This window comes from Pempheris klunzingeri, chromosome 16, assembly GCF_042242105.1.
Source record: "Pempheris klunzingeri isolate RE-2024b chromosome 16, fPemKlu1.hap1, whole genome shotgun sequence".
Taxonomy (NCBI): domain Eukaryota; kingdom Metazoa; phylum Chordata; class Actinopteri; order Acropomatiformes; family Pempheridae; genus Pempheris; species Pempheris klunzingeri.
In genome coordinates, this window is record NC_092027.1 from 13,016,221 (window position 1) to 13,041,967 (window position 25,747).

The following is a 25,747-nucleotide window of genomic DNA, read 5'->3' on the forward strand; positions in this document are numbered from 1 at the left end:
CACATGACGAGTTAACAAAGACTCGTGTATGAAATCAGTGGAGTGCCCCTTTCATGCAGTTATATCAAAGTACTGTGGCATTGACATCTGACAATGTGAATTCCCCTGATCTCCCCTCTTCATTACAGGGCTGGTTAACTGCTGGTTGCGCCCCCTTCAGGCCGAACCCTGACGGTGTCACTGTGGATGGAGAGCGGCGGTTGCCTTGATTACACTCAGTCTGTGTGTCACAGTTTACCCGAGTAATGGACTTACCCCACCCGGAGGGAGAGGCGTCTGTGCGTGTGTGCATGTGTGCTTGTGTCTGAGAAAGAGAAATACGGCCCTGAATCGAATGTACAGAGCTCAGGGAAGAACCAGCATGCCAGGTGGTGTGATAAGATGAAGGAGAAGCAGGGGGAGAGATACAGAGAACAAGAGCTGGGGACACCTCTGTCTAATCACCGAAGACACACTTCACCAAACTGCCAGCTCTCAACACTCCCACAAGTGTGTGTAAAGTGTGTGTGTGTAAGTGCACAGGACTAGCTGGTGCTTTGTGGTCGCACCCTGGACTCTTACCACTCGGTGTCCCTGTGATTTTTCTTTTTCTTTTTTTATTTTTGGGTGCACGTGAGTGTGTGTGCGTATGTGTGTGGGGGTGGGGACGTGGATGTGGGTGGGGTCACATAATAAAAAGAGGCACAGCTCGTACCTGTTGTCGTATTAGAATGTGGTGATGTCGAACTAGAGCAGTCTTACGAATCCCATTCCCAAAGCCATCTTTCCTTCCTGCTCTCATGCCCTTAAAACCACTGTTGACATTCAAGCTTCTTACATTACAGCCTTGGCCTGCTGAGGTACTAAAGCAGAGATGGTGGAGCGGAAAGAATGAACTGCTTAAAGGATCAGGCCTGCAATATTTTGTACATTCTTTCTTTGACCAAAGCCAACAATGCGCTCATCCTTATGTCAATACTCTCCCAGCTTGTATTCATTCCCGGGGACGTAGTGAGTCATGAAGATGTACTTTTCATTTTATAAAAATATGCTAAACAGCAGAATACTGTAGATTTTAGCAAATGTCACTCAAACCGGAGTAAATAGTGCATTTGTTGAGAACTATTTTCAGCGGCGCACATGTGGCACTACTGAGTATTTACAGCAGGATGGTGTATGTGGGATCATCTCCAGATAAACTACAGTGCCCATGTTCATCATAGTGGGGGAACATATCAGTCAGTGCAACAATGTGAGGATATCAGGCTTGTTGAGAGGATTAACTCATAGTTGGCTTTGGTGTTTTCATGCAATTTCTTTGACAATAAGGAAAATATAGATTATCTCCAGACCCATCCTTTAAAGTTCTGGGTTACTACAAAAATCCAGTCAAATGTCCATTGCCAGGATATGTTGCTTTCAGGAAAATAACTTCAGCCTACTGTACATGTAATGCTGGTGACTGGGGATGCAGATGGCTTTGGGATCAGGCATTAGTGTGTCTATGGGGGGAGGGGGGCAGTGGGGATACTGTGCATGTAAATAACCAGCCAATGATTGTTTTGTTGGTTTCATTTAGAAAAGGGGGGTTGCATTAGGGGGTGGGTAGGGCTTGGGGAGAGGGGAATACATCAAGTTTTTCTCCATACCTGTTTCTCTTGCTCTCTCTTTTTGGATCTCCTCATGCTGCCCTCTTCTAACCCATCTGCAGCTGACTGTCTCTCATTGTCTTTCTCACTAACTTCATTCATCTCTGCAGCTCACTCACTGATCTCCACAGGAGCATGGCGATAAAGGAGAGCTAAGAGGAAAATATGTCATGAACGTGCACAGAGACCATGCTCTGAGTAGTTTTTGTAGGTGTAGCTGGAGACAGGAAGAGGTGGGAGAGAGACAGGTATGAGGTAAAGACCTTAATGGGTGTAAGGTGAAGTTTGAAATAAAAAAATAAAAAAAACACTTTCTACATTAAATATGACTTCTGTTGTCATTTATAGACCCACATTAGAGTGACTACATGTTTAACAAAATGAGTGCTTTCATTCCTATCGTTGATTACATTATTTTCATATCAGGATTATGGAGCACAGAATTATGTGTTTGCCAAATTATTTTGGAAGATTATATGAATAATGCACTCTGGTGATCTGATATTGTACAATGAGGATTAAATTTGCTAAAATAATGTGACTCATTTTATAGGAAGACGGCCCAACATAACAAAAATAGAACTTTGATATTCATAAAGGGAGTTCTTTTAGGCCTGCAGTGCCTAAGAGTGAGGTTTTATTTATGCACATTTTTTAATATTAATTTTTATTATTTTTTAATATTAATTTTACAAATATTCTGCAGATAAGATTTAACTGCCAAAATCTAAACCCTTCACTATATAAAAAAAGGCACTGTGACTTATCATTTATAATTATAGAAAAACTACCTATCTAAAAAATGTTATAGTGTATTAATAATCTACTAAAGGTTTGACTTGGTAATAATTAAAGTTTCGTTTATCACAATAAAGATAACATAATGCAAAAATAACTGACCAAAAACAACATAAAAAAGATTAAATGGTGCATGTGGAGGTGGGATTGTGCAGGTTTGTGACCTATTATCTAAACATCACAGTTGTGCATGAGGTGTAAAAAAGACATATCTTGTCTCAACTTTCAGAAAATGAATATAGCCTATGACTCTAAATGCATGCTTTCGTGATATACACCTCAGGCTATTTAATCCAGTATGATTAGCAGCCTCTCCTACATATCTCCATATGATTACCAGGGGTTTTCTTACAGGGCTGCCATGATAGGTGCATTACGTCATGCACACACCGGTCTGGGGTCGTCTTCACACCGGTCTGCAGCCTCTGGGTCTCCTCCGGATCATTCCCAAACAGTCCAGAGGGTATTTTGGCTCTGTGGGCCGCTCTCATCCCCCTCTCACACCGTCCACTTACATACCGGGGGTGTACCGGAGCGATGGGCGGCCACACACTCGGCTGACCGTGTGGCGCAGCACGTTGCCATGGCTGCCAAGCACCCCGTTACCGTAGAGACCCAGGTACATTGTGTACAGTCCACCCCCCGACACAAACACGTAATATCCTCATATGAAAGAAGATTTCTACATTATATTTAACAGAGTTTTCAACTGTAGGTACCTGTAATGATAAAACACGCATTTAATCGTCTTGTGATATTTGTTGCTGTGGTAATATTTTTGTAGTTTATTCTAGAGGAGTCCTCTGCAACTGTCACACCAAGTGTCTGTTTTTTAAAAAAAGATGCTATTTTTTTACTCCATGAAGTAATCACATGATGAACTGTAGACAAAATCGGTTATAATTCCGCCGCACAATACAAATAAAGTACACACTCATAACAAAGGGACCGGTCCGGTGCGACCCTCCCTCCCCTCCCGGTTGGCGCAATGAACCGCACGCTCTCTCTCATCCCTTCCCGTCATGCAGCGCTCTTGCCTGCTCCTCCGCCGAGCCGCCATGTTGTCGGAGTGAAAGCCTGGGGTGTCAGAGAGAAACTGGGGCCGAAATCCACGACCATCCACCCTCTCCGCCGGTGAGTATCGCCTCCTGACCGGTGGCGACAGCGCGGGGCGTTGTTTGTTCACGCTTCGGTGCGGGTATTGTTGCAATGGCGGCTCCGGGAGGGGGTTAAGAGGAGTATTTCGTGAGGCTGAAGCGGCTGCCTCCCTTTCTGCTGCTTGCCTCCTTCCTCCCGTTGTGTCGGTCTTCCGCTCCAGACAGCTCTCGGGCCTTTGTTAGCATCCGCGTCACGGGGACCTGTGGGGCTGCAAGGTCGGCAGACCGGTAGAGACCTCCGGGTGCTTATTAATAACAAGATAAAGACTTTATGGAGCTGCTGCCGCCGTTAAAACACTGTGTGGACCCCCGTGTTTGGCCACTGGTCCGCCCGGGCTGAGCTGCTGTCGGGAGGCCGTGTTATTGTTGGTAGACACGGGCAGTGAACCCTCCATAACAGATCCGAGGCTGGTGTGAGTGGACACGGATGCATGTAAATGAAAGTCCCGGTAACTGTGAGCACCATCTTTTCAGGAAGCTTCAACATATTCCCTTTGGTTTTGATGTGTCATGTCTGTAGGGGGAGAAATGTTTGTGTTGAGACACCTAACGTTATCTCATGCTAGCTGCAGGTTGCCTGCTCGTATTGTCACACCCCTGTCTGTGCCCGGTATGCGGTGGATTGATCCCCAGTATTGAATAATGATTAACCCAGTTAGATTACGGAACACAGTGCCTGTTTCCGTGTGCTGAGTTACACTCGTAGCATAACAAGCCGTGTGCGCTTCGCTGTGGGGAATGGCCACAGTGTTGTGGATTTCCGGGTGTTTTCTCAACCTGATATCGAGCTGTGGCACAGGAATAAAGAGCTGACAATTCCTTGTCAGTGAATGAAGTGTGGAGCAGAAAAACAAACACATGAGCACATACGTGAATGATCACTTGGCAGGCTGGTTTGTTTTTATCTTTTGGGACTATTCAGCCAGTCAGCTCGTGGTTTTTGTCTTTTATGGAGGTTGTGTGCTGCACAGTGGTTTCAGCAGACTGGATGCGTTTGAACACTCATAGGGTCAGACAGACTCTGGCAAAGTTAATCACTGCATATGGCTTAGAGTATAAAGAATTACTTGTAATTTCCTCATGGCCTTTAGGGAAGCTAATGTGAAACGGGTCATTTTAACAGAGATTAGAGCTTGTTGGATAAGAAGAGGTTGTAAAATACAAATTATACCCCTCTGACCACTGAAAGCCACTGAGGTTGTTGTGCCCAATGCTGACCGCGACTGCCGAACAGATTGCATATTTCTGGGGTTTATCATTGCACACATAATGACAATCTGCCCGCCAACCCTTAAACCTGGGTTAAATGACAGGGCCCCTCTGACCTTTTTAAAAGAAGGACCACCAGTCTTTCTCTGTTTCTTGGCATCATAAAAACAGCAACCTCTCTTATGCAAACGTACTAATGTAATTTAACATGTCCCCATTTACGTAATGCAAAGTTGTCCATTTATTAGGCACACATACCTCAAGTAATGCAAGCATGTGGTTGGTTGTGCTATTGAACTGTGTTGTACTGCACTCACATGTATTCCTAATATTTAGCCAACTCTGATTGATATACATGGGTTGGACAAAATACCCCTCAGTATAATGTAACAACTTCAGACAGACTGCAGCCTCCAAAAGGACCTTTAAGTTGAATCAACACCTCTAAAATAGTTTCTACTAAACTGAACATCACAATCTTCTCGGAGAAAGGGTTTATTGCAGGGCTGGTGTTTTACACTGCACTTCTTTTAGAGTATTAAGTGGCAAATGAGTATGTATGGTGGTGTGACATATCAGCTGTAACAGTGTGAACTTCTACTATGACCAGCAGCAGGGACCTTCCTAAAGCCTTGCTTGTGCAGGTTTTCACAGCAACTAAATTTCCATGTATACGACACCTCGAACCAGAGGAGGGTAACAAAAGTATGGCCGATAATGCAGGTCAGACCTAAATAGTACCTGTGGGTGCTTGTGGTGAACTTTTATCTCAGTGATCCATTTTATAGGAGCTGGAGCTGGTATGTTTGGTCCCAGCCACACACAGCAGTACAGTAAAGGTTATAGTTGACAGTTAAATCACCTGCTTCCTGAGCTGGCTTGTAAAGTGATTTTTCTGGTTTATATTTGTAACTGCTGATCCCAGCTCTCTTGTTCGGATTATCACTAATTAAGTACGTTTAACGGCAGGTTGCTACTTTTGCTCCATAATGTTAGACCTACTATCTGATTAATTATTAGTGCTGTCCTTTATGTGGCTGCAACCTACAAACTGCATAATGTACTTTTCCAGAAAGATTAAACTAATTGGGTTCAATTTGATATTTTTGCTGATTTGTTTCATTAGTGCTGTGGAAGAACAGAGTTTTATATTGGAATAGACATTACATCAGTTAATTTTATTAACTAAATTTCAACCAAAAGGGGGGCCATTAGTATAGTGAACTGCTGAGGTCAACATATTTGTACTCTTCTGGGGTAGTTTTGGATACAACTGGCTGAGAGGCAACATCCATCATCAGGTACACCTGCCTAAAACTACTGCACTCTAAGACAACATCGCTGCAACAAATCCTACCTAGATGAAACGGTTTTAGAGAGGTGTTGATCCGACTTTTATGGCTATTTTTGAGGCTGCAGTTTTTGGTGCCGCTGAATTATATTTATTCATTGCACAGAAAGGTGTTTCTAACACTTAGTCTACTTTCACTGATATAAATTAGATGGACAAATTATTAAAGTATTGTTCATCTTCATAAAGATGCAGCTGTTAAAAAACTTGGTTTTAGGTGGTTCATTTGGTTAACCAAATTTGGTTAACCAAATGAACTGGTAACTGCAGTATAAGTTGATGTGAAAACCAGTTCAAGGTGCAATACTTGAGAGATTTTTGGCATCTCTGCTGTGGCCCGAAGGTGTCAAATGTGGGAGGCCCATTTCTATTCTAAAGTGACAGAGATATTAACGTGAGATGACGTAGTGCTTAATTTTTTCAGTCCTGTTGGACTGCTGTGTTGAGGGATTTATAGAACAGCAGCACAGAGTCTGGACTTCGATCGTAAGCATTTGGAATAGGAAAATGATTAGAGGACTGCATTTGTTTTACGCCATATTTTGTCTGCTGTCACCATTTTTTTCTTAATGAGGAGGGGTTGCACAACATGGACCATAGTTTGTCTTTGTCATGGTTTAATTGCTGAGAACATTAGCTAGTAGATTACTTATTTGTCTGATCAGTCTTGTTTGCTGCATCGCTCTGCCTGGATTTATGTTGTTACAACAGAATTTGCATGATTAAAAGTAGGCCCAGCTGCCACTTTATTAGGTACACCTACACTTATACAAAACTCATGCAGTCACCACAACAGCCTTGCAGGGTTCCAGTGTAAACTTCAAGTGGAGAGGTGTTGATTCGACTTTATGATAATGTTTTTTTAGGCAGTACTTTGTGGTGCTGTTGAATTGTGCTGCATTATGTGAAAGGGTGTTTCTGTTCTTGGTTATATACATGGAGTAGATGTTCTTTTTAAACCACAGCCTTCAAACTGTTGCTGCTTATTTAGAGCAGGAACAGTTTCAGTAAAAATATTATTAGTCCATATGGCTTATTAGTCCAATATGAGAATAGCTTTGATTTATTGTAGGGGAGTTGTATTGGACTGCATTAGTTTTGGCTAGCTGTACCTAATAAACTGAACATAGGGTTACTATCCTGAATGAGTAAATTAAATGTTGAACTGGTCAGAGCTCATCAGACATTTTATTTACTGTGTTGACTCAGTGACAGATGTATTTCTCTCTGAACAGGCTGTGGTGGAATGAGCAGTGTGTGTGTGTTGAAGAGGAAAGCAGTGCTCTGGCAGGATTCATTCAGCCCCCACCATAGAACTACAACTCCCAGCATGCCTGTGGTGCTGAGCAGCGGCGGACATGCCCCTCCAACTGGGCAGACCCCTCAGGCCACCCCCCCCAGCCAGCAGGTAAAGCCTTGAGACCTTCACATAAGGAAATGTATTCATTCATTCATGGATGCACATCTGTCAGTGAGGAACATCTCCCCGTTGACACGTGGCTGTTGGACCTTTAGCACTAAGCAAATTTCTCTTATTATGAATGGCACTTAATGGTTATCCTCCCTGTCTTGCAAGCCATCTCACAATCCACTTATTAGTTTGCATCACAAAATGTTAAACCTCAGCAGCCCACCTCGGTGTGAGCATGCTGAAACTAAGCTCATTATCATGGTAGCCTAGTGAAAGAAAATGAATCACTGCAATACAAAACAACTAAATGTTGGCATTATTACAGATCTGTGAAGTGGTAAATGTTCATTAAGCAACTATACTTGACATTTTCTGCGTGTCACAACAATAGAAAATAACTGCCGACAACTTTGGCAGGTTGCACCACCATGCTGGTAAGGTTATCCTAGCTCATATAGCTAATGCTAATCATCAGGTAGAGCTGGAAGAGCCAGTTGTATCATTTAAATACTCTGCTTGATAGCATTATGGGTTTCAAATAAACTATAACACTGGACAAAGTAATAAATCGGATAGTGAGTTTGAAAAAAAAAAAAAAAAACATATGTAATGTTACCCAAAATCAACACAGTAGGTTTTTGTCATTCATGACTGTTATTAACTAATTGGAACAAAAGAGCTGTGGGTGAATTAATAAGGAGTTTTTACTCGCAGCTCTGCTTAGGTTACAGCATCATAATAGTCATTGCTTTGTCTCTATTCTCGTGGTCAGTGGTGACGTTCTGTCGGACAGCTGTTAGCCTTTCACAGTGGCTGGTAGGCAAGCAGGCTAGCAATGTTATAATGTGCTCTGCAGGAAGGGTGAACTATTTGATATCTCAGCTTCGGTGTGCTGTAAGGTCCCAAGATGACATGTTTCTGAAATGTCACTACTTTTAATTAACAATGTTAGCATTTTTAATGACTAATCCTGGAAAAAGCAGCCCAGTCCATCTGATAAGTAACAATTTAGTGTGATTGAATTGGCAACTTCCACTGCATGCTTTGCGTGTACAGCAAATGACCAAGCCCAGCTGTTTCCAGTACATGCCGACTGATTCTTTGAGGACAGTTTCTTTTGGGGAATTTTGCGTCTCCCCTCAAAATGAGTAAGAGAGGAATTAAATGTAAGCTTTGCCTGTGAAAAGAAATGCTGCCCTTCTATTTGAGTTTTCAGAAGAGAGGATGTGGCTCCAAATATGTCCAGCTATGGTGCAGCTTTGATAATGAAGTTGCATCTTTTTCAAGCCTATGTGGCCATAGGCTTGAAAAAGATGATTATTTCCACCTGGGATTTATATTTATATCTTTATCTTGGTAATGTCCAGCAGATATATTACTTTTAATAAGGATGTAAATTACCTAGTACAGCAGTGTAGTGTTACAGAAAACTTTAAAACGGTTGATTTGATTGTTAAGCCCTGATATTCGTGCTCTGTATCGTACATGTATTTGGCAAAACTAATGTGGTATACTGATGTTGATTCATATCTTTCCCATGTGTTTGAGTGTAGGCATACTTTTACTTTTTGTAAAACATTTCTTGAGACTATATGTGCATGTCTCAAGTTGTTGCTCAGACACACTCTGCTTGTTCCTGTTGCCGGTAATTCTAGGATAATATGCACGTCTGTGTGTGTCTCTAAGGGTGTGGCGGGTGCTGGACGTTCCCAGGATGATGCCATGGTAGACTATTTCTTCCAGCGGCAGCATGGTGAACAGCCCGGCAAACATCGCTGGCCCACTGGAGACAACATCCATGACAGCCAGGTTGGTGTGTGTGTGTGTTTTGTAGTGTTGCACAAGTACAAGGTAACATACTGTTGCAGCACTGAAGTTGTTGGATGGATAGATAGATAGATAGATAGATAGATAGATAGATAGATAGATAGATAGATAGACTTTATTGTCTGCCCCAGACGGTGACAGAAATTCTCCTTTGACAAGGCTCCAACAATAAAATACAACACATATCACACACACATATGACAAGTGAAATGTTAAAAGCAAACAGCAGCCAATACATGCCAAATATATGTACTGTTCAGTGTCTTATTTCATGCTGTGTTATGTCACATACTTTTGTTTGTTCGTACAAAGTTACAGAAACCTTTCTTGTTAGAATTCACTCCTATGTAACCATAAAGTCGTGCCTTAGAGAACTTCATTATGTTTATATCTGTCTGTCTATCTATCGGCTAAATACTGTTGTTGCTAACGTGGTGGGAGGGGCAAACGTTTCTCATAGTTTGTTTTTGTTTTCAAAACATGAGCATTACTGGCAATATAAAGTTTAAAAACAGACACAAAGTATGCCAATTTGAACAGCTGCCTACTGTACTGCTTGAGGCAAATCATTTATGAAGCTAATTACTAATTAACATAGGTAATCAAAGTTGAGTTTATGTTTATACAGTGGTTGAGCATAAAGTGTCATTCATCTCATGTGTCACTGGGCTCTCTGTCTGCAGGTGCGGTCCATGGATGAGCTGAACCACGACTTTCAGGCTCTAGCTCTGGAGGGACGTGCTATGGGAGAGGTGAGACATCAGGAGTGCCTTCAGCCCAGGCAAAATGTAGAAAAAAAAGTTCATTTGGACAGAAGCTGTTGTGTGTCGAGCACCCTTTTGTGTGTCACTTACCACATACAAGGAGAGGACTGATGTGACCGAGTAGCTCGACTGATTCAGCTGATAAAGAAGTATTTGGGCTGTGGTCACTGACTGCATGAGATTTAATCTTTGGATTAAACTCCCTGGATTTGAGGAGGTCAGATGCTTCATGTCAACACTTGACATTAAAATGGCTGCCCTGTGTTTTGTAACTTGGGCACCTGGCTGAATAAATAAATAGCAGGAAATCCAAAGAAAAAGAGATGGATGAGTTGCTCAGCAGAAGGCCTTTGAGTCAGAAGTATTGTGGACTTGTGTTGGCATTGTTTTTGCCAAATGAAAAGCTCTGAAAGATGAGGTCTGGTTGTTGGTATTAATTAAACAGTGTACAGTCAGTAATATTGTTAATGTTGGAGTAGTGCTCTACAATTAGTTTTGGCTTGTTGAAAATAGATGTATGAATGATTGTATCTCACATTGAATATTGCTGCATGCTATTCCCTGTAATACTGTACTGGAGTACTGAGATGTATTAATGCATTACAAAAATAACATTACATGTCAGTTTAAACAGATTTGAAGTGCCAGTGCAATCAAGAATTGTTGTTTCTTGTTTCTAGAAAATACTGACCACAGTAGTTTACAGAAACATGGTCTTTTTATAGCAAGAAATGGTAATACAGTAACTGTAATAGAAAATGGAGTGAGATGCAAACACAAATTGGCTTCTGATAAGATGCCTGAATCTATAAGTAAGTCCAGACATTTTGAACTAGTCGACGCTTTTCAAAATGATTGATATTTTTAAATGAAAATGATGAACCCTTATTGCTTAATTGTTGCTCTTAGCTGCTGACTTCAATTGTCGTTTTGCGTAATTGTGTTTTTGCTTCACTCATCCAGTCAGAATGGCCTGTACTTGTTTGTCTGGGGTGCAGTCAGGGGTCAAAGTACTTCCAACAGATTGCAATGTAGCACTGACAGCTTAACACCAAAATGAAAGCAAAAGGCATGCTGAAGGTTATCCTGTAATATTTGAGCACCTGTCTGCTCCGATGACCATTTATACAAACTAAACTTAACTCATATATGCAGTTCTATCTGTGTAGCCACTTAAACCTGGTCTCTCTTCCCGCCCCCCCTTTCCCACTGTCTCTCTGCTCTGTCATCTTGTGTCTTTGTAGCAGCTGCTAACTGGTAAGAAGTTCTGGGAGACGGATGACTCTGGGAAGGATGGACCCAAAGGGATCTTTCTGGACCAGTGGAGGGACAGTGCATGGGGTGCTTCAGGTATATATACAAATTCGGTCATGCATGTGGCAAGGTGGCAGATGGTAGGCTGTTAAAGTTTGTGAAATATGGCAGTTTATTTTCTCCAACACATCCACAAACCACCAGAACAAACAATCAACAATTACTATCTGGTCTTTGAAAACATATTTAGATTTCCTGTCAGAATGAAAACCTGATGTCAGAGTGAAATCGCCCTTATGTTCTTTCAGAAACCTTAACCGGAGCATTTCTGACATCCCCAGTTAAGGATGGGGAGAGACAATATACAAACAATTTAGAGCTGAAACAGAAGGAATTCAAACCCCAGAGAGTTTATAATGCATAAGTGGGATTATAACAATACACCAATACAAATTAAGTCAAATAAAACACGTCCAGTAAAATGAGTCAAAGAACAGCCAGGCTTCACATCACTCCAGTATTCTCCTGTTAATGGTGCTCATGTGTTGGAAGGTACCACTTTCATACCTGAACAGTCTGCGGAGCGAATGTTACGTTCCTCCGTGCATTTCTGTTGTTTAATAGTCCCCGTTCCTCTCACTTCAGATCACTCAGTGTCTCAGCCAATCATGGTGTCCCGTCGGCCAGGGCAGGGTTTCCATGGCGGCGGCGAAGTTGGGGTGGGCTCAGTGATGTCACCGCGCTCTGAGAGTGGCGGGCTGGGCGTTAGCATGGTGGAGTACGTCCTCTCCTCCTCGCCGGCTGACAAACTCGATTCCTGCCTCCGGAAAGGGCCCTATGTAAGTGTTATCTTCATTACTCGTGTTCACTTTTCCTTTTTGATAACTTGAATCTCTTCTACGTTACTATTACTCTATTTTTGATCGTCAAGGGAGACATGTTATTTCACCATGTCCATGTCAGTCTGTTCTTCCCAAAACTTTTGCCTGCTTTCCATCTATCAGTGTGATGTTATCAGTACCTCTGTATTTCTGTTTTTTCACTGTATCAGTGATATTTTTTGTCACTCTCACACAGGGGCAGAGGGATGGAGAAGTGGAGGAGGACAAAAGGGAGAAGCCAAAGGCAACATTTGAAGGAGAGAAACTGAAAGAATTGACAGAAGGTGAAACTGATGTCATCTGCGACGTCATCAACCCCAATGGGCTTCCTGTGCAGAACGGCCTCGACGTTGACGTCAAAGATTTTGGGTAAGTCTCAGTTTAACGGTTTCACACACAAACTTAAAACTTGAAATACTTCTTGCTTTAAAAGCAGCCTTTAGTTGTAAATTGAACTCTTCCTCCTTTCTCACCCCTGCAGTCGTAACCCAGGCAACATGCCGCCCCCTGGCCCAGAGGGTGATCTGCTCGGAGGTCCCGGAGGTGTAGGGCCTGAGGGCCTGACACCCCTGGGAGGTGGTGGAGGCCCTAAACCTCCTGAGGACTTCTCTGGCGTGGAACAAGGTGGTGTCACCATGGACCCCATGGAGTCAGTGATGGAGCCGCTCCAGTTTGACTACAACTCTCAGATGCAGATGGACTCTGCACCCACTGTGGGCTTATTTGATTACACCAACCAGCAGCAGGTAAGGGCATCAGGCAGAGAGTAACCAGTGGGTGTAAATATTTGTCATCAGCTCTCTGAGACTCAAGCGCCATTTAAAAAAATGTGATTCACCTGTCGTGCTGTTTGCAGCTGTTTCAGAGAAACAACGCCCTAGCAGTGCAGCAGTTAACAGCTGCCCAACAACAGCAGTACGCCCTGGCAGCAGCGCAGCAGCCACACATTGGTGAGTGATTGAGTGTGTGTGAATGTGTGTATGCATGCATGGACATGAGCAGGAGAACTGAATGCCAACATCTGATTTGGTCTTTTACATTTCATTGGACACATTTTCTCACTGTCTCCGTGTTGAAAGTTTTTCAACACTGTTGATTTTACCTTTGCAGCTTCTCCCATCATTCCTGTTGATTTCTAAAATTTTACTCACTAGGAGTGATGCTACCACTACATACAGTAACACCATACATCACTATACACAGCTTTACAAGTGTTTTTTGATTAATTTACATGATTTTACACAGGACTACATGTTATCTGAACCACTTATTTGGAAGTTCTTGTGGAAGTAACAAAGGTAACTTCACCTGAAATATCAAACCAAAATTAGGACTTTAACTGTCCCATGTTCATTTCATATTGTAGTAATTGTGTTTGTTAACCAGTACCAGTGACACAGTGGGTGCTGCAATTTGTGACAGAACTCACCACATGTTGTTGCAGTTTCATGGTAACTAATTAATGTTGGGTTAATATTTCTCAGGTTTGGCCAAAGGCAGACAATGCTTAACAGGAGTCTTCATTGTGGTCTTGTACTAAAATCTGGAGAGCTTCATTTACTGATTAGCTTCTAGAGTCTTTATTATGTGTTGGTCTAACATGAGCATTAGTGTCTTTCCAGGAGTTGCTATGAATGTATTCCATTTATTATGTAAAACCTTTTGGCCCTGGTTCACCTTTTCCCTCCATGTGTTCTCAGGTCTGGCCCCAGCATTTGTGCCCAATCCTTACATCATCAGTGCTGCTCCACCAGGGACAGACCCTTACGCAGCCGGACTAGCAGCAGCAGCTACACTCGGTGAGACATATGTCTTGGTTTGGACCCTGAGCTACGTTCAGATGCTGTTGAACGCCTTTTGGAAGGATTTGGAAATGTTCTTATTAATTTTCCAATGTATGGCGATTCATAAACACAGTTGTCCTATCTCACCTGTGATTTGTTTATTTATTTGCATCAAGGTCCGGCAGTGATGCCTCCCCAGTACTACGGAGTGACCCCCTGGGGGGTCTATCCTGCCAACCTTTTCCAGCAGCAGGCGGCTGCAGCCAACAGCTCGGCCAATCAGCAGGCGGCGAGCCAGGGCCAGCAGAACCAACAGCAGGTTAGTCAGCTGCTCGCCAAAAAACTGGCATGCTGATTGCTACTGGCTCAAGACGGTTGTGTCAGAGCTCTCCTTATGTGCCAGCTGATGTGTGTCCAGTCTCATTGCTCCTGTACTTGGATCTAAAAGCAGAAGACTCTTTATAGCCTGTGTTGATTATAAAGCAATCAGCAGGAAATGTTTCATTTAGCTGCGGTTCATTATTTACTTCTGCTTTCCTCGTATGTGCTTTATGCTAATTCAGGGAATGTGCTCTTATCGTGGCTATTTATAACATGCCACCTATTGTTTCTCTGTGTGTAGGCTCATTGTTTTAGACATTAAGATAAGAGAATATGAAAATGACACAAACTTGTATTTACGGTGTACTTTGAAACAGATTGTGGAAGACTTTGTAGCAATTTTCTTGTATGAATGTGCATATTGATAATGGCAATTCAAATACCTCTTATTTCATGAAGGTGATGCGTGCTGGGGCCAACCAGCGACCTTTGACCCCCAGCCAAGGTCAACAGGGTCAGCAGAATGACCAGCTGGTTGCAGCAGCAGCAGTCAACTCAGCCCTGGCCTTTGGGCAGGGGTTAGCAGCAGGAGTCCCTGGTGAGTATGACACTCTGCAAACTGGTTTTATTGCTTTGGCAAAACTTTGAACAAACCTAATTTGATTTGCTATTACAGCATAATTTCCAAAAATCTTCATTATAAATCCTCAAAAGAGGTTGTCTTCGAACCCACTGACTGCTCCTTTGTTGATGTTTCCTTCTTAGGCTATCCGGTCCTGGCCCCCGCAGCCTACTATGATCAGACAGGGGCCCTGGTAGTCAACACTGGAGCTAGGAGTGGCCCTGTCCGCCTCATGGCCCCTGCCTCTGTCATCATATCTCCTTCCGCAGCACAAGCCGGTAAGACAGCAATGCCCATAAAGCCTTAGTCCAATGTGGTGTTCACTGCAGCCAACAGGACAAAGAAGGATGTCATGCACCCAAAACAACAGATTGCACATTGTGGTCTTTAAAAACATGTTCTGAAGGTCCCGTTCATCCAGAACATACAATTAAGAGATTATGAGACCATACCAAGTATGGGCTTGGATTTTTACAAGTCTTTCCCACGAATTAGCGCTGTTTATGGGAATGTAGACCACAAGTATCAAGAGGAATTTGGGTTTACATTAATATTAGACGTGACGCAAAGAATTGTTTGGGATTTTAAAAGTCTCCCCTGTTAAGAATCTTTGTGCCACTTGTTCAAATTATATTCATTTCCTGTTTACATGACGATTGACTCACAGTTGTTAGAAAAACTTCTGAAATCACTAAGTCTTCTTTTTCCTCCAGTTGCAGCAGCAGCAGCCTCCGCCGGTGGTGCCAACGGTGGTCTGGGAGGTGGGGCCAACGGACCGTTTCGTGCCATGACATCCCAGCAGCCTCAGCAGCAGGGTGGACCCGGTGGCGCTCTGGGAGGAAGCTCCTTCTACGGATCCTCCTCCCTCAGCTCGTCCTCCCAGAGCTCCTCTCTTTTCTCACAAGGCTCTGCCCAGCCCGGACCTGGTTCTGCCTCTCTGGGCTTCAGCCAGCCCACCTCCTCATCCCTCGGTGCCACACTGGGGGCCACACTGGGAGGCTTTGGCACTGCAGGTAGAAATACAACTTTCCCATGTAGTCTACTGTCTTTTAGGGTGGTCAGCTGAAGTTTTATGGCGTAAGTTTGATCGTTTTGAATTAAATGAGTGAAGTGGTGTGCACTAAAATGGAGCTGTTGTGGTTAAACAAACAAGAACAGTAACATTTCACTGTTATTCCAGATACCATGGTCTCAGTTGTATCTTTGTCTCCCTCTAGTGGCCAACTCGAGTGGTGGCAGTGGTTCCAGGCGGGACTCTCTGACAGGCAACAATGAGCTGTACAAGCGCACGCCCTCCAGCCTCACCCCGATTGGCCATGGAGGCTTTTATAACGGCACCTTGGGCTTCAGTCCTTCCCCTGGTCCCGTGGGCATGCCCCTACCCAACCAGGGCCCCTCCCATTCCCTCACACCTCCACCTTCCCTGTCCAATCACAGCTCCTCGTCCAACCTCAATCTCGGTAAGTGTACAAGCGGCATTGATTGTGTTTTGTTTCACGGTAATGCAACTTGAATAGCGTCTGAGTCACTATGGAAACTAAAAGGCTTTTTTGCTGAACACAAAGACGGCATTATGTGAAGCAGAATATACCAGCTATGACTATCAATTGGCTTAAGGTACTGCACCTGTTAGTTGTTTGGTCCCATTATCCAAAATCCTTGTTGAGCATTTGTAGAACACAGCTGTGAGTGAAAAGTTTCACTGCAGCATCAGTTTTGGTTTAGTTTTGATTTTGAGGTTTAACACATGGTCCTGTCTGAATTGATATGAATAGTTGATATGAATAGGCTTTGAGTACAAGGCTTAAACTGGAATTTTTTGTTGACGCTCTGGTGTCGCATATCTGCATCTATTGGGGGGGAGGAGAGGGAGAGAGGGGGGGGAGGAGAGGGAGAGAGAGGGAGAGAGGGAGAGAGAGAGAGAGAGAGAGAGAGAGAGGATTTTCTCTAACTATTACCTATTAACTATTAGCCTTAAAAGGCACCATGTTCTGAGGGGTTTATTTATTACGACTGAGACTTTTGTTGCCTCCTGTGTGTTTTCCCATGATTGACAGTTGGCAGACTGAAGTGTTCTACAAACACTCAAGTGTGATAAAACAACAATCAAACAAAGTGACAGAGCCAAGGCGAATGATAGATTACCCAGCTTCTGCAATTCCAAGTCTTTGGAGGTGTCACATTATACAGATTTTGGAAGGAGGATACAGTACAAAGTGTATTTGAAGATATCCAGCTTCAGACACAAACTGGAATATTTGTATAAATCATCAGATGTTAAATTCTCCACCAGCAACAAAACCTGAGACACATATTCAGCTGAAACCTCCAGCAGTTAGTTGGGAATAGTCATGTTATAACACATTTCATTTTTAAATATGGATGTTAGACTTGATGTCATTACATCATTGGACTTATAAAGCACAATCCAATACAGTTACATCCATCAGTTTCCTGGACTGTATGAGAGAGCTGTTCAATGCCTATTGTTTTGAGACAATAGTTTGTGTTGTCACGCTATTAAATTGAACTGCACAGGAAATCTTTTTTTTGTGTAGGCCAGCTTAATATTTGAGGCAGTGCTGCCATCCAGTGCTATGTCTCTGCTGCATAGCTCTAATGTAACTTTTCATCACTCTGTCTCAAAATTTTCGTACTGCAGTGTCATCAATTTAAGAAAATTATCCCTATTAACCCATGCAAGTAATCCTTGCAGTATTTGACAGTCAGCGCAATGATAGACATTCATTTTCCTCTTGGTTTTAAAAATTGGCACACCAATAAAATATAAAAACTGATTTAAAATAACTGGCCACAAGACTACACTACAAAATATACATGAACCCACCTCTTTGGATATTTGTGTGTAAATACTGTATATATGGGAAGAAAATTGACAATGTTTATAATGAATATTCACTGTTTTTGGTTCAGGCCTTGTATCCGTTTGAGATTGCCTCTCATCTTGGGACTTTTCTTGGCCTTTCTTAGTCTCAGAATCTGAACAGTGCCATCTCTAACAATCCCTTCCTGATCCGCTCTGACCCCACAGGAGGCCTGACCAATGGCAGTGGACGTTTCATCTCTGCAGCCCCAGGAGCGGAGGCCAAGTACCGCAGCGCCGCCAGCTCAGGCTCCTCCCTCTTTTCACCCAGCAGCCAGCTGTTCCCGTCGTCACGGCTACGTTATGGCATGTCGGACGTGATGCCGTCAGGCCGGAGCCGCCTGCTGGAGGACTTCAGGAACAACCGCTACCCCAACCTGCAGCTCAGAGACATCGCTGGCCACATTATGGAGTTCAGCCAGGACCAGCACGGCAGCAGGTACACACACGCTAATGTCACTTTTCATCCGTGGTCACCAAATCTTTGTATTCAATGTTGGTGGATGTGTCTCAGTGAGATGTAGGAAAGCTTCACCACGTTTGTCAACTGGGACAGCCCAAAACCTCACAGGCCTTAAGGCAGGGGTTGAAAAGATGAGTGTTGGATCAAAGTTCATGTTTCTTCTTATGTTCAACACAGAATGTGAACTGGCTGGATTTTGTAATGTTTGCAGCCCTCAGAACGTGTGTGTGTGCGTGCGTGCCCAGTTTACCATACTGTAATAGGTCAGGTTCAGGCTCTGTGTTGGAATATTTCAGACATTGCTTCCTTTTGCTGTTTGCTCTGTGTTATGTTACCTCTTTAAGCTGTATATCCTCCAGTGCTGGTAATGGAACAAATAGTCATTGATATGTTACCATCTCTGCCTTTTTCTGTGATAGAGCCCAGAGATGTGCTAATTAGGTGGGCAGAGAGCCCTTGAGGCCACTCTGGGGTCCTGGTTTCTGGGTCTGTCTGGGTTGAACCAGCCCTGCTTCAGATGCAGGCGTTTCCACTGAAATGATCTATTAATACGCAATGACGCCCAGTCTGCAAATTCCAGACATACTCTTCCTTCAGTCTCCTCAGCATCGCTGTTCTTTTCATCTCGCCTCTTTGCCTGGCATCCGTGACTTCACCTCATAGGCTGCTTGGTTCCAGCTCCTTGTCTTTTCTCTGCTCTGAATTTCATCTCCTTTTGTCTGCCCAATCCCTCAGGTTAACGATATAGGAGCAGCTTTATCTCTCTTTGTAAAATTGTTTCACTTTATTGCTCTGTCATTGTCTGCAGTGTTTATTTGTCTTTGTCTTCAAGTTCATCCAAACTTTGTAAATCCCTTCTTTATTCTAAGCGGGCTTTAGGACAACAGGCTGTGTACTTTCTCATGAGGCTTTCATACATTGCAAAAGCTAATGAAAATGAAGAATAAGAAAACAAAAGTACAAAAAGTACCTGTGGAACTTTAATATAAAATATATCTGGGGTTAATACAATGCTTATCCTCTCTCTCTTAAAGGTTTATCCAGCTGAAATTGGAGCGAGCCAGTTCAGCAGAGCGCCAGCTTGTCTTCAGTGAGATATTGCAGGCGGCCTACCAGCTCATGGTTGACGTCTTTGGAAATTACGTCATCCAAAAGTTCTTTGAGGTGTGTGTGAGAAGGCGGCCATTATCATCAAAGTGTACGAAGCTTGATTTGAGTCACCAAGTTTGAATTAAGGAGAAAATCTCTGTTGGTGATTCTCTAGAGCTGCACCTGGTTTTTATGTGCTTTGTGACCTGTGTGAATGTGTAATGTACCTGTTGTTGTTGTTGTTGTTATGTCATGTATTATAAAATGGATTAGAGGATTTACAGGCTTAATTTGTGTGTGTGTGTGTGTGTTTCAGTTTGGCAGCCTTGACCAGAAGCTGGCTCTGGCAGAGCGGATCCGGGGTCATGTGCTCTCCCTGGCCCTGCAGATGTACGGTTGTAGGGTCATTCAGAAAGCTCTGGAGTTCATCCCCTCTGATCAGCAGGTCATTGTAAGTACATTAGTTCTCATTGCACTGTATGAAAGTATAGCCAGTGGAAACAGACTGTACCCTTGCACCTTCATGACCTTAGCTGAACATGTCCCGTCATAAGCCTGCTGTGATTTTTGGGCTGTTTTTGAAGCATCCTAATTTCAAAACATATATCTATTATCTACTCTCTATTATCTTATGATTCACTTGTGAATGAGAATGCAATGCCCACGGATCACTAATTTCTGTTTATATAACAGAACGCTGCATCGATAAAGAGGTGCACTCAACGCGCTGAAATGACATTTTTCATCTACATTATGGGTTTCATGTTGGAGCTGCTTCGTGTAGCAGCAGGTTCCTTGCAGGCACTCTGTCATCAACGATGAATGAGGCTAACGATACCACAGTTTATATGCAAATGTTGGACTGCAGGTGTTAAGATAAATCTCGCTGAATATCAACAGGAAGTAATTGTGCTCAAATTCAGTAATTTTTGGGAAAAGGTGTGAGTGTGTTTGTGTTGGTGATCCATCTCTCCTTAATGGACCTCAATAGATTTCTCCAGGGCAACTGTTCAAAGCCCGCTGTTATTTGTTGGGCTGTGAGCCAGTGTGAGAAATGAAGGAGGGGTTGGAAAATGCTTTCAGGCAATATTTGACTTCTCACAAACAATTACATGTCCCTCTCCACATTCTCCCCCTCCTCCTCTGTCCTCCTGCTCCCTGCAGAGTGAGATGGTGCGGGAGCTGGACGGCCATGTGTTGAAGTGTGTGAAGGACCAGAACGGTAACCACGTGGTGCAGAAGTGTATCGAGTGTGTCCAGCCTCACGCTCTGCACTTCATCATAGACGCCTTCAAGGGACAGGTGGGTCTCCTCTGTGAGCGCACGCACTGGCGCACACACACAAACTATTTCCAGATTTAATCACTCGAGCCTGCCGGTGCCTGGCTGACATCCACACACACATTTACTTTTGTGCTCACATATGCTGTCACTGCCTTGAGATAGCAAGCATATTGTCACAGCCGACGCACATACTCGGTCCTTTCCAGGGACAGGGTACGTTGCCATGGCAACAGAAACCTCAGCCCAGTGGCAACAGCCATCTTCTATCTACCAGCTAAATGTTACATTAACATAGTGTTAAAAGACAGATTTGGTGTGTTCAGGCATGCATCTTTTATTAGATACAAATGAAAGGTTTCAGTTTTGAGGAGTGAGTCAGGACGCTCTGACAGTAAATCTCACTGATGTGCTGATGTGTTTTGCCTCTCACACATTTGCATGTTGTGTAACTGCGTGTTTTCTACTCAGTGGCTCCGATTTGTTTATGTAGCTGAACGCATGTCGGGAATTTGCTTCCACCTTCCCTGCAGGGAAGGGCGGGTTGGGTGAAAGTATGCCTATGATCATATGGTGCTGTAATGCAAAGGACTCGTCTGCACCTTTTTAAATGAAAACCGTTTGAACAAAGGTAAATTAGTGTCGTGTTCAACTCGCTGAGCTCCAGGATGTCTTGGTGAATGTAGTGAATAAGTAAAAATGTGTAATTATCTATGTCTTTTAGGTCTTCGCCCTCTCAACACACCCCTATGGCTGCCGAGTCATCCAGCGCATTCTCGAACACTGCCTTCCTGAACAGACGCTGCCTATACTGGAGGAGCTCCATCAACACACAGAGCAGCTAGTGCAGGTAACACACACACACACACACACACACACACACACAAACTAGCACTCTCTATTGTCTGTCTTCTTCCACCAGTTATGGATTTTCAGGATAATTAAGTTGCCTTAAATGAAGCTTCTCTCAGTCCAGATTTTTGATGCTGGCTGTGTGTTTGATGTGACGTCAGAAGCACCAGCTGGTGTCCTCACGTTTTAGTTAATGTGTCTGTGTGGGTTGTTTTATTTAGGACCAGTATGGTAACTATGTCATCCAGCACGTTTTGGAGCACGGCCGAGCTGAGGATAAGAGCAAGATAGTGGCTGAGATCAGAGGCAATGTACTGGGACTCAGCCAGCACAAGTTTGCAAGGTAAATTCCAGTTTCTTTAGTTTCTCCACTATTATAGCCAGACGTTGCTGTGTCTCTTCCTTCTTTTAAATTGAGTCCTCACGCTTCCTTTCTCTAGTAACGTGGTGGAGAAGTGTGTGACCCATGCGTCTCGGGCAGAACGGGCAGTTCTGATAGACGAGGTGTGCAGCCTGACTGAGGGCCCCCACAGTGCCTTATACACCATGATGAAGGACCAGTACGCCAACTACGTGGTGCAGAAAATGATCGATGTGGCCGAGCCCACACAGCGCAAGATCGTAATGCACAAGGTAGGTGTAAAGAAGAGGGTCGTCATATGTGTCCCCTCAAAATGCTGGGATAACGGAGGTGGCTCCAAACCTCAAGTCCACTCCATGATTGTGAACATGCATTTGAAAGCTGTAGAGTCCTCCTGTTTTTCTGTAAAAAAAAATATATATATATTACAATTCAGATGTATTTGCATTTTTATTATACAGCATATATTTACAATTCACACACCTCAAGGTATGTGAATTACAATAATACACAAAGGTAAGCACATTTTACAGATTTGAAAACCTATAAGTAGAAAATAAATGCTATCAACGACAATTATCACTTGTCTTGATTAATTTTGCTTTGACTACTTGTTTCAGCCTTAAATATCCCTGAAGGAGAAAAACACATTTTTGTCAACCCTTCAGTACAACCATTAATTTAACTGCACATCAATAAATCTCGATCAGGTCACTGGTATCAGTGGTTCCCAAGGCAACTTGACAGAGGCTGACATGAGCACAAGTGATCATTGATTTGTAAATAAATGGTTGTTGGTGTTTGATTTTGACAAAGGAAATGGAGGTTTTTGTTGTGGAGAGGAAGCGTCAAAAAAGGGTGTGTTGGATGTGCATACTTCATGTGTTAACTTCTGTGTGTGTGTGTGTGTGTGTGTGTGTGTGTGTGTGTGTGTGTGTGTGCGCAGATCCGACCCCACATTTCCACCCTGAGGAAGTACACGTATGGAAAACACATCCTGGCCAAGCTGGAGAAGTACTACATGAAGAACGGCGTCGACCTGGGTCCTCTCTGTGGCCCTCCTAATGGCATCATGTAAACCGACCCCCCCTCCCCTCCAACCTGAAATCATGTCTGACATCCTTACCCACCCCTCCCCCACCGACCCACCCTCCCAGAGCTGTCATGTCTCCCGGCCCCACCCTCCTGTTCCTGTCTGACCCTTCAGAAGGCATCGAGCCCACTATCCCCCTCCAAACGTACTCACTGAGGATGTTGAGTACCCCTTGTACCCCAGTTTCCATGACAACCCGGGAGGAGCCTGTTGCTACAGGCAGCCTTAGTTTTTTGTCAGATTTTGTTGCCCCTCCCCCACCCGAGCCCAGGCCTTCTGAACTGGGGGAGGGCAGGGAAGGAGGGCAGGGAGTGGAGAGAGGTGAGACCTGTTCCACTCATCCCTCCACTCCCTCCTTTTTTTGTTTCATTTTCTCCTCTAATTTCCACTTTTCTGATAAACTCGAAAATCATTTCTCTTTTTTGCTACTGCTGCACACACAATCCTAGCGCCCCCCCCCCCGCCTTCCTCCCATCCTAGCTATCTACCACTATGAGATGGAACGAGTATTTAATTTGTCTGACGTCACAGAATCATAGACGAACACACACACAGACACACGCCATCAGCTAACCAGCAGACAGATCATTTAGCATGGGAGATTCGTTTTCTGGTCTTGCTTCTATAAATATAACGTGTATACTTGGTGTAGACCTTTGCATATATATATAAATATATATATAAAACTTTGTAGTTTTTCTGGTTTTTGATGTTGAATCTGTATCTATAATGTATCCTAGTAGTGACCACATACTTCTGACTGTATAATTGTACATTTGTAAACCCTTGTAATGTAAAAGTGCTTTACCACCCTTTTTGGTATGAGAAGAAAAAAAAAAAGCTCACTCTGAAAAAAAAAAAAAAAAAACTTAGAAAAAAAAACCTGTGCATTTCAGTGTATATTCTCACCTCCTTGGTTGTGACATATGAGTTGTTGTATATTGTAAATTGTAATATCAAATTTTTGTTTTGAAAAGCCCTTTCTATACAGCGTAGTACTTGTACAAAGATTCGCCACGCTTGGTTTTATCTTGTCACTGCTTAACTTAAGACGTCGATCTCCCACTGACTCCCAATTGGACACGTTCTGTTAGACTTAGTGGTGTCTTCTGGTTTATGTTAAAGATTTTTTTGTTTTGTTTTTTTTGGGACCTTTTTTTAAGATCTTTTTATAGGAATGCTTTACCCCATGAAATGTGTCATGTGTATGCTGGCTGGGTGGGAGAAATAACTTTTATTCATTTAAACCCCCCCCAACCCCTTTATTACCCATGACTGTTTTCAGAGGGTAAACCCACGGATTGTACAGAGGAGATTCTTGTGTTTTTTGGCATTTCTCTAGTGCTGTAAGTGCTGTATCATACTGTCCATGTCCTTTTGGGTGAGAGAGGCAGCCCGCCACAGCGCGGTGTACATTTGGAGCAGCCTTGTGTATATTTACTACGAGCACACCTGTAACCATATGTGTATAGTTAACAGAACCTGTGTATGCTTATTGCCTGGGCAACTATTTTTTGTAACTCCTGTTGTAGATTGTCTCTAAACAATTGTGTGATCTTTATTTTGAAACCAAACTGAACAAAAAAACTTTGAAAATTTAACAGTCTCATGTGCTTCATTATGTGCATGCACTCACACATGGTTAAAGGACACGACAGACTATTTATTTGAAATGTCTAATGGAAAAAAGAGATGAGGATCTGAGTTGCAGTTTGTGTTCCAGCCTCCTGAATAAAGGCGTCTCAGTGAAACAGCTGCGACTACACACATTGAGTCACACAGTCTGTGAGCACGCTCCTGATGCTCTGGTTCCTTCAAAAGTGTGACTGATTAATAAAGCTAACATCTTAGCATGGCATGGCCCTGGCTCTGGCTCATGGTAATCCATGATGATCAATTACAGTGAAGACTGCTCCCTGTGCAGAATAATATAAGTTTCAGTAATGGATACAGACAACAGTGGCGGTTTTGAAAACCATTCCTAGACTTATTCTCCAGATAATTACTTACAAGATGATGTCCGGATGAGCAACGGTGAAAGCCTTCCTGTGATCACTTCAGGCAAAAGTGAAAGACTACTGGTGAATCCACATGATACCTTCATTATGCTGTAGACATGAGTAATGACCCCAGGGTCTGCAACAAGAGATTATCAGACTAAACTGCTGCAGTGTGGAGCAGGTGTCTTATCAAAACACACCATCCCGCTCACAGCCTTCGAGGAGTATCTCCTAAGCAGTCATGAGGATATACTAAACCTGCCCCTACCTGTCCATCTTTTGTTTGGAACCCAAGCGGAAACAGCCAGCATGTTACTTTGAAAAACCAGTCAGGTTGGGTGTGATGTTGGTGGCAGTGATCCCAAGACATTGTTGATATATTATAAAACCTGCAGTGCAGGTGCATTACCTGAAGTGATGTTAAACCACCTGAACAGTGCTGTAAGCTGAGGCCATATTGAACCATATTCCTAAATATATATATTAATAATAATAATAATATATATATTATATAAAATTCAAGCGGAGGGTCAAAGGTTAACCTGGTGTGGTTTGATGCAAAGCCTGTTTTACTCGTGTTGTAGCTATAACATCACAGACAAAGATAGCTTTGTAAGTCTAGCTTTGTTTCTGGGCTTTCAATAACATCTCACGGTCTTCCTCTAGACAGTAAGTGGACCTTAAGTGAAGACTATTTTGTTCTACTGCTGTTTGGTC

General features: G+C 43.2%; 2 protein-coding genes across 4 annotated transcripts in view; both read left to right on the forward strand.

Moving 5' to 3' along the window:
• The window catches only part of nkain1 (sodium/potassium transporting ATPase interacting 1), a 6,727-nt gene extending 5,242 nt beyond the window's left edge, over nt 1-1,485 (forward strand). For both annotated transcript variants that reach the window (XM_070846281.1, XM_070846282.1), the window contains exon 8: nt 129-1,485. In XM_070846281.1, coding sequence (XP_070702382.1) covers nt 129-138 — 10 coding nt within the window. In that variant the 3' untranslated portion in view covers nt 139-1,485. The remainder of the gene's footprint in view (nt 1-128) is intronic.
• A 1,986-nt stretch (nt 1,486-3,471) lies between these two features.
• pum1 (pumilio RNA-binding family member 1) lies at nt 3,472-24,631 on the forward strand. 2 transcript variants are annotated; one of them, XM_070846019.1, is made up of 23 exons: nt 3,472-3,560; nt 7,379-7,551; nt 9,241-9,363; nt 10,065-10,133; nt 11,390-11,495; nt 12,045-12,238; nt 12,477-12,649; nt 12,762-13,026; nt 13,137-13,230; nt 13,981-14,079; nt 14,241-14,383; nt 14,845-14,983; nt 15,151-15,285; nt 15,721-16,020; nt 16,225-16,467; nt 18,060-18,330; nt 19,389-19,518; nt 19,760-19,894; nt 20,608-20,745; nt 21,449-21,574; nt 21,798-21,919; nt 22,017-22,209; nt 22,884-24,631. In XM_070846019.1, exons 2-23 carry the CDS (start codon nt 7,390-7,392, stop codon nt 23,013-23,015), a joined length of 3,492 nt encoding a protein of 1,163 aa, XP_070702120.1. In that variant the 5' UTR covers nt 3,472-3,560; nt 7,379-7,389; the 3' UTR covers nt 23,016-24,631. The 2 variants fall into 2 exon arrangements, with proteins under 2 accessions (XP_070702120.1, XP_070702121.1); XM_070846020.1 differs by having other exon boundaries at nt 11,393-11,495.
• Nucleotides 24,632-25,747: the final 1,116 nt, after the last annotated feature.

Bases quoted from the DNA above. Each gene is read 5' to 3' on its own strand.
- pum1 (XM_070846019.1), top strand. From the start codon at position 7,390: ATGAGCAGTGTGTGTGTGTTGAAGAGGAAAGCAGTGCTCTGGCAGGAT. The intron at 13,231-13,980 runs GTGAGTGATTGA...ATGTGTTCTCAG, and splicing joins AGCGCAGCAGCCACACATTG to GTCTGGCCCCAGCATTTGTG. The intron at 19,895-20,607 runs GTAAGTACATTA...TGCTCCCTGCAG, and splicing joins CCTCTGATCAGCAGGTCATT to AGTGAGATGGTGCGGGAGCT.